This window comes from Oncorhynchus keta, chromosome 24 (genome assembly GCF_023373465.1).
Source record: "Oncorhynchus keta strain PuntledgeMale-10-30-2019 chromosome 24, Oket_V2, whole genome shotgun sequence".
Lineage (NCBI taxonomy): Eukaryota > Metazoa > Chordata > Actinopteri > Salmoniformes > Salmonidae > Oncorhynchus > Oncorhynchus keta.
Window position 1 is genome coordinate 9,261,036 of NC_068444.1, and position 15,046 is coordinate 9,276,081.

General features: G+C 48.3%; 1 protein-coding gene across 1 annotated transcript in view; it reads left to right on the top strand.

The window, feature by feature from the left end:
* The first annotated feature begins 523 nt into the window (after positions 1 to 523).
* Positions 524 to 15,046, top strand: part of LOC118378039 (ribosome-binding protein 1-like) — a 50,536-nt gene continuing 36,013 nt past the window's right edge. Inside the window, exons 1-4 of the mRNA XM_052477627.1 lie at positions 524 to 571; positions 1,316 to 1,967; positions 14,272 to 14,423; positions 14,926 to 15,046. Coding sequence (XP_052333587.1) covers positions 524 to 571; positions 1,316 to 1,967; positions 14,272 to 14,423; positions 14,926 to 15,046 — 973 coding nt within the window. The remainder of the gene's footprint in view (positions 572 to 1,315; positions 1,968 to 14,271; positions 14,424 to 14,925) is intronic.

The window sequence follows — 15,046 nt, forward strand, 5'->3', positions numbered from 1 at the left end:
AGATTGACTCCCTGTCCTTCCAATCTCAGGGTTTGACCACCAACCACAAGGCCACTGGTTAAATAAAGGTTAAATACAATTGTTTTTCTCCTCCATCCATCCAACAGGCCTGGAGCTAACCTGTCATAGTGGTCATCATGGATCAGACCCTCAGACGCTAGGCATCATGGTCTTTGGATGGCTTCCAGTGGAGATCTCAGGAGCGGTATCGTGAGAGAACTTGGGAAGGTTGAACACCAGAAGGGCTGCGGCGTTCTGGATGTTGTAGGGGTTTAATGGCACAAGGTAGCCATTTTAGCCTACGCTTTATCCAAAGTAACTCAAGACATGCATGATCATTTCCTGGATTAGGACCTGGTCCCAGCCTGTGTGAATGGAACCCTGCGGATGTTGTAAGCATCACCTACCAACTGGACACCGCCATGTTGTTGAGAACGTGATGTTGTCTAAATGGAACTGTTATGTTTCTTAGCGCTCTGGGAGGAGGACACAATGGAGTTGGCCAACAGCGTGATGGCAGATCATGGCGCCGCTGGGACAGCTGACCAAGAAGGACAAGAAGAAGGAGAAGGTAAGATGAGATCAAATGAACCTCTACCCCTGGAAGAGGAGCCTAAATGTTACTCTGAGGTCTGTGATCCGTCATCCACACTGATCTGTCTGTTAGACATGCAGAGAGGAGTGCCTGCTCTAACACCCAGGAAGTGCCAAAGGAAAGATTAATTGACTGTGTCTCTGCAAGCAATGAAAATATGTTGTTTTTTGAAAATATTGCAGAGCCAATTTTTATGTTACTGAGAATACTTCCAGTCCATATTTCCAAAAGAGGTCCAACCATGGTAATGTGGAAAGAAGCAAGTTCGGCAGCTCCAATGTAAATGACTCATTACTGTTGATCACCGATCTGAAGTCCAACTGCTCAATTGTGTCAATAGCACCTCCTTGTGGCTGCTGGGGTTCATGCTACACCACTGCTTATAAAACTAAAAGTTAATGATGTGTCAAATTAATGATCTTCAGCTCAGGACTCCAGCTGTGTATTTGTTTTGCTAACATTGCCTAGCTAAGGTGGCTAGATGTCAAGATCAATCTTCTTGGTTACAGCAGAGACATTCAACCCCCTGTTGTGTGAAGATCTACTTTTTAATTAATTTTTTTAAGAAGTAGCGCCTCTTGTGTGCACTTTCGGTAATACCTTGTACCCCAGTATGCTACAGAAACTGTATGATGGTATGAACATCTGTGTTTGAGTACACACACATTGTGATTTGTATAAAACATGTTCTAAATGAAATCTATTCTTATTATCATTAAGGCGTCTGAGAAGAAGAACCGGGGTAAGAAGGAACCCAATGGGAAGCTTCCAGAATTAGACCTCGAGGATATCACAGTGGCCGAGCCTGAACTAGCTCCAGAACCAGTTTCTGCCCCCAAACCTGCCCCTAAGCATACCCCTACCCCTGCTCCTGAACCAACCCCTGCTCCCAAACATGCCCCTGAACCTACCTCTACCCCTGCTCCTGAACCAACCCCTGCTCCAGCTCCCCCTGCTGTAGAGGCCTCCCCTGCTCCAAAGAAGAAGAAGAAAGAGAAAAAGATGATGGCTAAGGTTGAGCCAGCCCTGGCTGCTCCTGCCCCAGCCCCCATGGCCCCCTCCAAGCCCGCCCCTGCCGCAGCAGCCCCCATGGCCCCCTCCAAGCCCGCCCCTGCCGCAGCAGCCCCCATGGCCCCCTCCAAGCCCGCCCCTGCCGCAGCAGCCCCCATGGCCCCCTCCAAGCCCACCCCTGCAGCCCCAGCCCCCATGGCCCCCTCCAAGCCTGCCCCAGTCCTGGAGGCTGTCACCAAGGAGGTCCCTGTGATGGCAGTGCCCCCGGTGGGCTCCCAGAGGACTGCAGCCAAGGCTCCGGAGACCAAGGCACATGACCTTTCCAAGAAGAAGACGTCCTCCAAGAAGAAGACTGAGTCTGGTAAGGAAGTTTGCCTATTTTCAATCATTTTACATCCTAGTTATTATGTCCGATAACTAGAGCAGCACAACTGTTGATAATACAGCATGTGTAGGTTCCATTTCTAACTAGTATTGGATTAAGATAAATATTTATTTAATTTTTGGAATGGATTGGAAATGAAATATTATTTATTTACTCTAAATTGTTAATGTTTATCCTGGATTATAAACTGGGTGGTTCGAACAGTCTACTTGTTTAAAGCCTTCATGTATAGTAAATAAAAAAATATAGTTTAGTCTGGAAATGAGAAAGTTGCAAATGTCTTTCGGATTGGATGTTAAACGGGTGTCCTGACTCGTTGGTCACTAAACGATCCCATGGCACTTATCGTAAGAGTAGGGGTGTTAACCCTGGTGTCCTGACTCGTTGGTCACTAAACGATCCCATGGTACTTATCGTAAGAGTAGGGGTGTTAACCCTGGTGTCCTGACTCGTTGGTCACTAAACGATCCCATGGCACTTATCATAAGAGTAGGGGTGTTAACCCTGGTGTCCTGACTCGTTGGTCACTAAACGATCCCATGGCACTTATCGTAAGAGTAGGGGTGTTAACCCTGGTGTCCTGACTCGTTGGTCACTAAACGATCCCATGGCACTTATCGTAAGAGTAGGGGTGTTAACCCTGGTGTCCTGACTCGTTGGTCACTAAACGATCCCATGGCACTTATCATAAGAGTAGGGGTGTTAACCCTGGTGTCCTGACTCGTTGGTCACTAAACGATCCCATGGCACTTATCATAAGAGTAGGGGTGTTAACCCTGGTGTCCTGACTCGTTGGTCACTAAACGATCCCATGGCACTTATCATAAGAGTAGGGGTGTTAACCCTGGTGTCCTGACTCGTTGGTCACTAAACGATCCCATGGCACTTATCATAAGAGTAGGGGTGTTAACCCTGGTGTCCTGACTCGTTGGTCACTAAACGATCCTATGGCACTTATCATAAGAGTAGGGTGTTAACCCTGGTGTCCTGACTCGTTGGTCACTAAACGATCCCATGGCACTTATCGTAAGAGTAGGGGTGTTAACCCTGGTGTCCTGACTCGTTGGTCACTAAACGATCCCATGGCACTTATCGTAAGAGTAGGGGTGTTAACCCTGGTGTCCTGACTCGTTGGTCACTAAACGATCCCATGGCACTTATCGTAAGAGTAGGGGTGTTAACCCTGGTGTCCTGACTCGTTGGTCACTAAACGATCCCATGGCACTTATCGTAAGAGTAGGGGTGTTAACCCTGGTGTCCTGACTCGTTGGTCACTAAACGATCCCATGGCACTTATCGTAAGAGTAGGGGTGTTAACCCTGGTGTCCTGACTCGTTGGTCACTAAACGATCCCATGGCACTTATCGTAAGAGTAGGGGTGTTAACCCTGGTGTCCTGACTCGTTGGTCACTAAACGATCCCATGGCACTTATCGTAAGAGTAGGGGTGTTAACCCTGGTGTCCTGACTTGGTCACTAAACGATTGGTCACTAAACGATCCCATGGCACTTATCGTAAGAGTAGGGGTGTTAACCCTGGTGTCCTGACTCGTTGGTCACTAAACGATCCCATGGCACTTATCGTAAGAGTAGGGGTGTTAACCCTGGTGTCCTGACTCGTTGGTCACTAAACGATCCCATGGCACTTATCGTAAGAGTAGGGGTGTTAACCCTGGTGTCCTGACTCGTTGGTCACTAAACGATCCCATGGCACTTATCATAAGAGTAGGGGTGTTAACCCTGGTGTCCTGACTCGTTGGTCACTAAACGATCCCATGGCACTTATCGTAAGAGTAGGGGTGTTAACCCTGGTGTCCTGACTCGTTGGTCACTAAACGATCCCATGGCACTTATCGTAAGAGTAGGGGTGTTAACCCTGGTGTCCTGACTCGTTGGTCACTAAACGATCCCATGGCACTTATCGTAAGAGTAGGGGTGTTAACCCTGGTGTCCTGACTCGTTGGTCACTAAACGATCCCATGGTACTTATCGTAAGAGTAGGGGTGTTAACCCTGGTGTCCTGACTCGTTGGTCACTAAACGATCCCATGGCACTTATCATAAGAGTAGGGGTGTTAACCCTGGTGTCCTGGCTATGTTCCCAACCTGGCCCTCATACCATCATGACCACCTAATCATCCCCAACTTACAATTGGCACATTCATCCCCCTCCTCTCCCCTGTAACTATTCCCCAGGTCGTTGCTGTAAATGAATGTGTTCTCAGTCAACGTACCTGGTAAAGTAATGGATAAAATACAAATAAATACATATTAAAAATGGTCTGTCCAGGCTCTGTCTGTCCAGGCTCTGTCTGTCCAGGCTCTGTCTGTCCAGGCTCTGTCTGTCCAGGCTCTGTCTGTCCAGGCTCTGTCTGTCCAGGCTCTGTCTGTCCAGGCTCTGTCTGTCCAGGCTCTGTCTGTCCAGGCTCTGTCTGTCCAGGCTCTGTCTGTCCAGGCTCTGTCTGTCCAGGCTCTGTCTGTCCAGGCTCTGTCTGTCCAGGCTCTGTCTGTCCAGGCTCTGTCTGTCCACGCTCTGTCTGTCCAGGCTCTGTCTGTCCAGGCTCTGTCTGTCCAGGCTCTGTCTGTCCAGGCTCTGTCTGTCCAGGCTCTGTCTGTCCAGGCTCTGTCTGTCCAGGCTCTGTCTGTCCAGGCTCTGTCTGTCCAGGCTCTGTCTGTCCAGGCTCTGTCTGTCCAGGCTCTGTCTGTCCAGGCTCTGTCTGTAAGTTGTACAGTTCAAGATACCATTCTTCCTTTGGGTCATGTTGTGTGACAGACAGACATACGGCCAGTCAGTCAGGTGGACACCGGGATAGAGGTAACTGCTAGCCAGGATGTTACAAAATATCTCTGTTTGAACGGATGAACATGGTCGTCTAGGCAGGAACTACTTTAGCCATAACACAAGCACTACTGTAGTACTCCTCCTATGGGGCTTTTCCTTCTAGACCAGGGTGTCATCAGTGTTTTATGTTATCGTCAGCTATGGCGGGATTGTCTTTCCATCAGGACACTAGTGGACTGGTGACGAGCAGAACCAACGCTGTCATTCAAGGCGGTTACTTTGTGAGACGTTACAATTCAGTTAGCCATTGTTATGTAAAAGAAGAGGGTTCTAGAACAAAGCAGGATCAATTCAGTTAGCCATTGTTATGTAAAAGAGGAGGGTTCTAGAACAAAGCAGGATCAATTCAGTTAGCCATTGTTATGTAAAAGAGGAGGGTTCTAGAACAAAGCAGGATCAATTCAGTTAGCCATTGTTATGTAAAAGAAGAGGGTTCTAGAACAAAGCAGGATCAATTCAGTTAGCCATTGTTATGTAAAAGAAGAGGGTTCTAGAACAAAGCAGGATCAATTCAGTTAGCCATTGTTATGTAAAAGCAGATGGTTATAGAACAAAGCAGGATCAATTCAGTTAGCCATTGTTATGTAAAAGAAGAGGGTTCTAGAACAAAGCAGGATCAATTCAGTTAGCCATTGTTATGTAAAAGAAGAGGGTTCTAGAACAAAGCAGGATCAATTCAGTTAGCCATTGTTATGTAAAAGAAGAGTGTTCTAGAACAAAGCAGGATCAATTCATGTTAGGGTTCTAGAACAAAGCATGAAACTTGTTATGTAAAAGAAGAGGGTTCTAGAACAAAGCAGGATCAATTCAGATTGTTATGTAAAAGTAGATGGTTTTAGAACAATTCAGTTAGCCATTGTTATGTAAAGAAGAGGGTTCTAGAACAAAGCAGGATCAATTCAGTTAGCCATTGTTATGTAAAAGAAGAGTGTTCTAGAACAAAGCAGGATCAATTCAGTTAGCCATTGTTATAAAAAGTAACACAATAAGAATAACGAGGTTATATACAGGGGGTACCAGTACCGAGGCAGTGTGCAGGGGTACAGGCTAGTTGAGGTAATCTGTACATGTAGGTGGGGGCGAAGTGACTATGCATAGGTAACACACATACAGCGAGTAGCAGAAGTGTACATGAGGGGGGAGGGTCAATGTAAATTGTCCGGTAGTGATTTTCATGAATTGTTCAGCAGTCTTATGGCTTGGTGGTAGAAGCTGTTGACGAGTACCGCTTGCAGTGCGGTAGCAGTAAGATTGAGGTTGTCATTTGTTGGGGCGGTATGCAAATTGGTCTAGGGTCTAGGGTGTCCGGGATGCTGTTGATGTGAGCCGTGACCAGCCTTTCAAAGCACTTCATGGCTACCGACGTGAGTGCCATGGGGTGGTAATCATTTAGGCAGGTTACCTTCGCTTCCTTGGGCACATGTAGATATTACGGACTCGGTCAGGAAGAGGTTGAAAATGTTAGTGAAGACACTTGACAGTTGGTCCGTGCATGCTTTGAGTACACGTCCTGGTAATCTGTCTGGCCCAGCGGCTTTGAATGTTCATCCAGAACAGCCGGTGCACTCATTCATGCTTCAGTGTTGCTTGCCTCAAAGTGAGCATAAAAGGCATTTAGCTCGTCTGGTAGGCACGCGTCACTGAGCAGCTTGCGTCTGGGTTTCCCTTTGTAGTCCGTAATAGTTTTCAAGCCCTGCCACATCCGACGACTGTCAGAGCCGGTGTAGTACTGTTCAATCTTAATCCTGTATTGATGCTTTGCTTGTTTGATCGTTCGTCGGAGGGCATAGCAGGATTTATTAAAAGTGTCCGAATTAGTCTCCTGCTCCTTGAAAGCGGCATCTCTAGTCTTTAGCTCGATGCGGATGTTACCTGTAATCCAGGGCTTCTGTTTGGGATATGTACGTACAGTCACTGTGGGGACGACGTCATCGATGCACTTAGTCATCGGCTTCATCAATGAGGTGGTGTGTTCCTCAATGCCATTGGATGATTCCCGGAACATATTCCAGTCTGTGCTGCAAAACAGTCCTGTAGTGTAGTATCCTCGTCATCTGATCAGTTCCGTATTGAACGTGCCACTGGTACTTCCTGCTTTAGTTTTTGCTTGTAAGCAGGCATCAGGAGTATAGAATTATTGTCAGATTTGCCAAATGGAGGGTGGGGGAGCTTTGTATGCATCTGTGTGTGGGGTAAAGGTGGTCTAGGATTCCCCCCCCCCCCCGGTTGCACATGTGACATGCTGGTGAAACTGATTTTAGTTTGCCTGCATTAAAGTCCCTGGCCACTAGGAGCGCCGCTTCTGGGTGAGCATTTTCTTCTTTGCTTCTGGCCTTATAGAGTTGGTTGAGAGTGGTCTGAGTGCCAGCTTCGTTCTGTGGTGGTAAATAGACTGCTACGAATAATACAGATGAGAACTCTCTTGGTAGATAGTGTGGTCGACTGCTTATCATGAGGTACTCTACCTCAGGCAAGCAATACCCTGAGACTTCTTTAATATTGGACATCGCGCACCAGCTGTTATTGACAAAAAGACACACACCCCCACCCCTCGTATGACCAGAGGTAGATGTTCTGTTCTGCCGGATCATGGAAAATCCCCCCAGCTCTATATTGTCTGTTTCTTTGTTCAGCCACATCTCGGTGAAACATAAGATGTTAGTTTTTGATATCCAGTTGGTGGGATCATCTTAATAGGTCATCAATTTTATTTTCCAATGATTGCACGTTTAGCAAGGAGAATGGAAGGCATTGGGAGTTTACTCGCTCGCCACCGGCTCGCCACCGGCTTCTCAGAAGGATCCCCGCTCTGCATGCCATTTTCCACCGTCTTTTCTTCACTCAAAAGGCGTGGATCTGGGCCTGTCCCAGTGAAAGCAGGATATCCTTCTCGTCGGACTCGTTAAAGGAAAAAGTTTTCTCCAGTCCGCGGTGAGCAAATAGCTTTTCTGATGTCCAGAAGTTATTTTTGGTCATAAGAGACGGTAGCAGAAACATTATGTACACGATAAGTTACACAACGCAAACATTATTTTTTTATTTGAATTGCACAACTGGTTGGGAGAATGTGAAATGTCAGCCATGTTGTTTGGCTCCATGCTTTCGATTAGGCAGACCATAATAAGCATATGAGACATCTACTATTACACATGTTTTGCCTTTATTTTATGGCCTTTTATCTTTAACATTCCACAGAGACAACATAGTTCTGTAAAACATCAGTCAAACTGAATAAAATACCTAGGGCTGCCCACTAGTGCTGTGAAGGTAATGGAATTATGGATGACGGTTATTGATGAGACAAATGGCAGAGGTCACACTTATAATCCTTGAGTGGATACGGTACTGTTGCCGGGAGGGAGGTGTTGTCTAGGCAACCCAAGACTTGTTTGCTGCAACACCTTGCATGCGTCAGCAAGGAGCAACAAAGTCAGTTTCATCACGTTGTAAAGAGTCCACGTTACCCCGGAAACGGGTCAACTGCTTGAATGCACGGCCGACCCGTCTTCAGTCAGCTCTTCTTTTATTTTCTGTAAACAGTTATGACAGTTAATTTATTTTAATGACGATCTCATCCATAATTGTCATTACAAGATTATACAGTAATTGTGCCTACTGCCTAACGCAGATCTAGCCTGCAAGAAGTGCAGGAAGTTCCCTCCCCTGTTACTTAGTGTGCAGGAAGTTCCCTCCCCTGTTACTTAGCCTGCAGGAAGTGCAGGAAGTTCCCTCCCCTGTTACTTAGTCTGCAGGAAGTGCAGGAAGTTCCCTCCCCTGTTACTTAGTCTGCAGGAAGTTCCCTCCCCTGTTACTTAGCCTGCAGGAAGTTCCCTCCCCTGTTACTTAGCCTGCAGGAAGTTCCCTCCACTGTTACTTAGCCTGCAGGAAGTTACTTAGCCTGCAGGAAGTTCTCTCCACTGTTACTTAGCCTGCAGGGAGTTCTCTCCACTGTTACATAGCCTGCAGGAAGTTCTCTCCACTGTTACTTAGCCTGCAGGAAGTTCCCTCCCCTGTTACTTAGCCTGCAGGAAGTTCCCTCCCCTGTTACTTAGCCTGCAGGAAGTTACTTAGCCTGCAGGAAGTTCTCTCCACTGTTACTTAGCCTGCAGGGAGTTACTTAGCCTGCAGGAAGTTCTCTCCACTGTTACTTAGTCTGCAGGAAGTTACTTAGCCTGCAGGAAGTTCTCTCCACTGTTACTTAGCCTGCAGGGAGTTCTCTCCACTGTTACTTAGTCTGCAGGAAGTTCCCTCCACTGTTACTTAGTCTGCAGGAAGTTACTTAGCCTGCAGGGAGTTCTCTCCACTGTTACTTAGCCTGCAGGGAGTTCTCTCCACTGTTACTTAGTCTGCAGGAAGTTCCCTCCACTGTTACTTAGCCTGCAGGGAGTTACTTAGCCTGCAGGAAGTTCTCTCCACTGTTACTTAGTCTGCAGGAAGTTACTTAGCCTGCAGGAAGTTCTCTCCACTGTTACTTAGCCTGCAGGGAGTTCTCTCCACTGTTACTTAGTCTGCAGGAAGTTCCCTCCACTGTTACTTAGTCTGCAGGAAGTTACTTAGCCTGCAGGGAGTTCTCTCCACTGTTACTTAGTCTGCAGGAAGTTCTCTCCACTGTTACTTAGTCTGCAGGAAGTTACTTAGCCTGCAGGGAGTTCTCTCCACTTACTTAGCCTGCAGGGAGTTCTCTCCACTGTTACTTAGCCTGCAGGAAGTTCTCTCCACTGTTACTTAGCCTGCAGGGAGTTACTTAGCCTGCAGGAAGTTCTCTCCACTGTTACTTAGTCTGCAGGAAGTTACTTAGCCTGCAGGAAGTTCTCTCCACTGTTACTTAGCCTGCAGGGAGTTCTCTCCACTGTTACTTAGCCTGCAGGAAGTTCTCTCCACTGTTACTTAGCCTGCAGGAAGTTCTCTCCACTGTTACTTAGTCTGCAGGAAGTTCCCTCCACTGTTACTTAGCCTGCAGGAGTTCTCTCCACTGTTACTTAGCCTGCAGGAGTTCTCTCCACTGTTACCTAGCCTGCAGGAAGTTCTCTCCACTGTTACTTAGCCTGCAGGAAGTTCCCTCCCCTGTTACTTAGCCTGCAGGAAGTTACTTAGCCTGCAGGAAGTTCTCTCCACTGTTACTTAGCCTGCAGGAAGTTCTCTCCCCTGTTACTTAGTCTGCAGGAAGTTCCCTCCCCTGTTACTTAGCCTGCAGGAAGTTACTTAGCCTGCAGGAAGTTCTCTCCACTGTTACTTAGCCTGCAGGGAGTTCTCTCCACTGTTACTTAGCCTGCAGGGAGTTCTCTCCACTGTTACTTAGCCTGCAGGAAGTTCTCTCCCCTGTTACTTAGTCTGCAGGAAGTTCCCTCCCCTGTTACTTAGCCTGCAGGAAGTTACTTAGCCTGCAGGAAGTTCCCTCCCTGTTACTTAGCCTGCAGGAAGTTCTCTCCACTGTTACTTAGCCTGCAGGAAGTTCTCTCCACTGTTACTTAGCCTGCAGGAAGTTCTCTCCACTGTTACTTAGCCTGCAGGAAGTTCTCTCCACTGTTACTTAGCCTGCAGGAAGTTACTTAGCCTGCAGGAAGTTCTCTCCACTGTTACTTAGCCTGCAGGAAGTTCTCTCCACTGTTACTTAGCCTGCAGGAAGTTCTCTCCACTGTTACTTAGCCTGCAGGAAGTTCTCTCCACTGTTACTTAGCCTGCAGGAAGTTCTCTCCACTGTTACTTAGCCTGCAGGAAGTTCTCTCCACTGTTACTTAGCCTGCAGGAAGTTCTCTCCACTGTTACTTAGCCTGCAGGAAGTTCTCTCCACTGTTACTTAGCCTGCAGGAAGTTCCCTCCCCTGTTACTTAGCCTGCAGGAAGTTCCCTCCCCTGTTACTTAGCCTGCAGGAAGTTCCCTCCCCTGTTACTTAGCCTGCAGGAAGTTCTCTCCACTGTTACTTAGCCTGCAGGAAGTTCTCTCCACTGTTACTTAGCCTGCAGGGAGTTCTCTCCACTGTTACTTAGCCTGCAGGAAGTTCTCTCCACTGTTACTTAGCCTGCAGGAAGTTACTTAGCCTGCAGGGAGTTCTCTCCACTGTTACTTAGCCTGCAGGAAGTTCTCTCCACTGTTACTTAGCCTGCAGGAAGTTCTCTCCCCTGTTACGTAGCCTGCAGGAAGTTCTCTCCACTGTTACTTAGCCTGCAGGAAGTTCTCTCCACTGTTACTTAGCCTGCAGGAAGTTCTCTCCACTGTTACTTAGCCTGCAGGAAGTTCTCTCCCCTGTTACTTAGTCTGCAGGAAGTTCCCTCCCTGTTACTTAGCCTGCAGGAAGTTCTTCCCTGTTACTTAGCCTGCAGGAAGTTCTCTCCACTGTTACTTAGCCTGCAGGAAGTTCTCTCCACTGTTACTTAGCCTGCAGGAAGTTCTCTCCACTGTTACTTAGCCTGCAGGAAGTTCTCTCCACTGTTACTTAGCCTGCAGGAAGTTCTCTCCACTGTTACTTAGCCTGCAGGAAGTTCTCTCCACTGTTACTTAGCCTGCAGGAAGTTCTCTCCACTGTTACTTAGCCTGCAGGAAGTTCTCTCCCCTGTTACTTAGCCTGCAGGAAGTTCTCTCCACTGTTACTTAGCCTGCAGGAAGTTCCCTGCCTCTCACTGTTACTTAGCCTGCAGGAAGTTCTCTCCACTGTTACTTAGCCTGCAGGAAGTTCTCTCCACTGTTACTTAGCCTGCAGGAAGTTCTCTCCACTGTTACTTAGCCTGCAGGAAGTTCTCTCCACTGTTACTTAGCCTGCAGGAAGTTCTCTCCACTGTTAGCCTGCAGGAAGTTCTCTCCACTGTTACTTAGCCTGCAGGAAGTTCTCTCCACTGTTACTTAGCCTGCAGGAAGTTCCCTCCACTGTTACTTAGCCTGCAGGAAGTTCTCTCCACTGTTACTTAGCCTGCAGGAAGTTCTCTCCACTGTTACTTAGCCTGCAGGAAGTTCTCTCCACTGTTACTTAGCCTGCAGGAAGTTCCCTCCACTGTTACTTAGCCTGCAGGAGTTCTCTCCACTGTTACTTAGCCTGCAGGAAGTTCTCTCCACTGTTACTTAGCCTGCAGGAAGTTCTCTCCCTGTTACTTAGCCTGCAGGAAGTTCTCTCCACTGTTACTTAGCCTGCAGGAAGTTCTCTCCACTGTTACTTAGCCTGCAGGAAGTTCTCTCCACTGTTACTTAGCCTGCAGGAAGTTCTCTCCACTGTTACTTAGCCTGCAGGAAGTTCTCTCCACTGTTACTTAGCCTGCAGGAAGTTCTCTCCACTGTTACTTAGCCTGCAGGAAGTTCCCTCCACTGTTACTTAGCCTGCAGGAAGTTCCCTCCCCTGTTACTTAGCCTGCAGGAAGTTCTCCCTCCCCTGTTACTTAGCCTGCAGGAAGTTCTCTCCACTGTTACTTAGCCTGCAGGAAGTTCCCTCCCCTGTTACTTAGTCTGCAGGAAGTTCCCTCCCCTGTTACTTAGCCTGCAGGAAGTTCTCTCCCTGTTACTTAGCCTGCAGGAAGTTCCCTCCACTGTTACTTAGCCTGCAGGAGTTCTCTCCACTGTTACTTAGCCTGCAGGAAGTTCTCTCCACTGTTACTTAGCCTGCAGGAAGTTCCCTCCACTGTTACTTAGCCTGCAGGAAGTTCTCTCCACTGTTACTTAGCCTGCAGGGAGTTCTCTCCACTGTTACTTAGCCTGCAGGAAGTTCTCTCCACTGTTACTTAGCCTGCAGGAAGTTCCCTCCACTGTTACTTAGCCTGCAGGAAGTTCTCTCCACTGTTACTTAGCCTGCAGGAAGTTCCTCCCTGTTACTTAGCCTGCAGGAAGTTCCCTCCCCTGTTACTTAGCCTGCAGGAAGTTCCCTCCACTGTTACTTAGCCTGCAGGAAGTTCTCTCCACTGTTACTTAGCCTGCAGGAAGTTCTCTCCACTGTTACTTAGCCTGCAGGAAGTTCCCTCCCCTGTTACTTAGCCTGCAGGAAGTTCCCTCCCCTGTTACTTAGCCTGCAGGAAGTTCCCTCCACTGTTACTTAGCCTGCAGGAAGTTCCCTCCCCTGTTACTTAGCCTGCAGGAAGTTCCCTCCCCTGTTACTTAGCCTGCAGGAAGTTACTTAGCCTGCAGGAAGTTCTCTCCACTGTTACTTAGCCTGCAGGAAGTTCTCTCCACTGTTACTTAGCCTGCAGGAAGTTCTCTCCACTGTTACTTAGCCTGCAGGAAGTTCCCTCCCCTGTTACTTAGCCTGCAGGAAGTTCCCTCCCCTGTTACTTAGCCTGCAGGAAGTTCCCTCCCCTGTTACTTAGCCTGCAGGAAGTTACTTAGCCTGCAGGGAGTTCTCTCCACTGTTACTTAGCCTGCAGGAAGTTCTCTCCACTGTTACTTAGTCTGCAGGAAGTTCTCTCCACTGTTACTTAGTCTGCAGGAAGTTACTTAGCCTGCAGGGAGTTCTCTCCACTGTTACTTAGCCTGCAGGAAGTTCCCTCCCCTGTTACTTGCAGCCTCCCCTGTTACTTAGCCTGCAGGAAGTTCTCTCCACTGTTACTTAGCCTGCAGGAAGTTCTCTCCACTGTTACTTAGCCTGCAGGAAGTTCTCTCCACTGTTACTTAGCCTGCAGGAAGTTCTCTCCACTGTTACTTAGCCTGCAGGAAGTTCTCTCCCCTGTTACTTAGTCTGCAGGAAGTTCCCTCCCCTGTTACTTAGCCTGCAGGAAGTTACTTAGCCTGCAGGAAGTTACTTAGCCTGCAGGAAGTTACTTAGCCTGCAGGAAGTTCCCTCCCCTGTTACTTAGTCTGCAGGAAGTTCCCTCCCTGTTACTTAGTCTGCAGGAAGTTCCCTCCCCTGTTACTTAGTCTGCAGGAAGTTCCCTCCCCTGTTACTTAGCCTGCAGGAAGTTCTCTCCCCTGTTACTTAGTCTGCAGGAAGTTCCCTCCCCTGTTACTTAGTCTGCAGGAAGTTCCCTCCCCTGTTACTTAGTCTGCAGGAAGTTCCCTCCCCTGTTACTTAGCCTGCAGGAAGTTCCCTCCCTGTTACTTAGCCTGCAGGAAGTTCTCTCCACTGTTACTTCGTCTGCAGGAAGTTCCCTCACCTGTTACTAACCTAGCTCTAGTCTGCCGGCAGTGTGAGAACCCAAACTCTTAACGAAGGCAGACCTATCGAAGACCGTAGGATTATTCCACATGACCTTTCACCCCTCACCTTACCACGGACACGTTGGTGAGAGCTTTTCCCAGGCGGGAAATGGGGAAGGATGTGTTTTATGTCAGGTCTGTCTTCGTTGTTTGACGACGTACTGTGTGTTTTCATTGGTGTAATGGTATGTGATCATGTTTCCCTCTCCTTAGCTATAGCAGCTGACTTGTAAGAACATTTGTCCCCTTTTATCTCTTTCTCCCTCTTTTTCTCGCTCCCCCCCCCCACCCCTTTTTTCCCTCTCTTTTGCTCTCTCTCTCTCGCTCTGTAGTGTTGGACTCTGGTTTGGATTCCCCCCTGTTCCTGCCCTACAAGGCCCTGGTCTCAACCGTTAGCAGTATGGTCTTCAGTCAGGGAGAGGCCCAGCGCCTCCTAGAGATCCTCTCTGACAAGGCTGGCATCAGACAAGACACCTGGCACGTGGTAGGACCTTGGGTGGGGTGGGAGATACCACTGAGGGGTGATTATAATACCCAGAATGGGATGGGAGATACCACTGTGGGGTTGAAGGGGGGGGTTGAATAATGTCAGGCTTGGCGTGGCGGGTAGGGAATTCGTCAGGGCACATGGTACAATCCGATTGGGACTCGGAGACGTAATTCGAAGGGGTTGGAGCGAGGGTGGCTTGGGACGGGACAAACCACTGTGAGTGCTGGTGACAGACCCACATTGTCGGCGGCAGGTAGCCTAACAGTTAAGAGCGTTGGGACAATAACCGAAAGGTTGCTGGTTCGAATCCATGAGCCGACTAGATTAAAAATCTGTCTGTACCCTTGAGCAAGGCATTTAACCCTAGTTGCTCCTTTTAGTTGCTCTGGATAAGAGTGTCTGCTAAATTACTAAAATACTGTTTACATGCATGGGGGGGTCAGACTCAGACACACTACAGATGCTGATGTTTATGGTGTGTGTGTGTGGTAATCAGGCTACTCAGAAGGGCGACCCAGTGGCTGTGTTGAAGAAACAGTTGGAGGAGAATCAGAAACAGCTCGCTACTCAGCAGGAGGATGCCTCTGCAGCCAAAAACAGACTCCGGGAACTCAGCA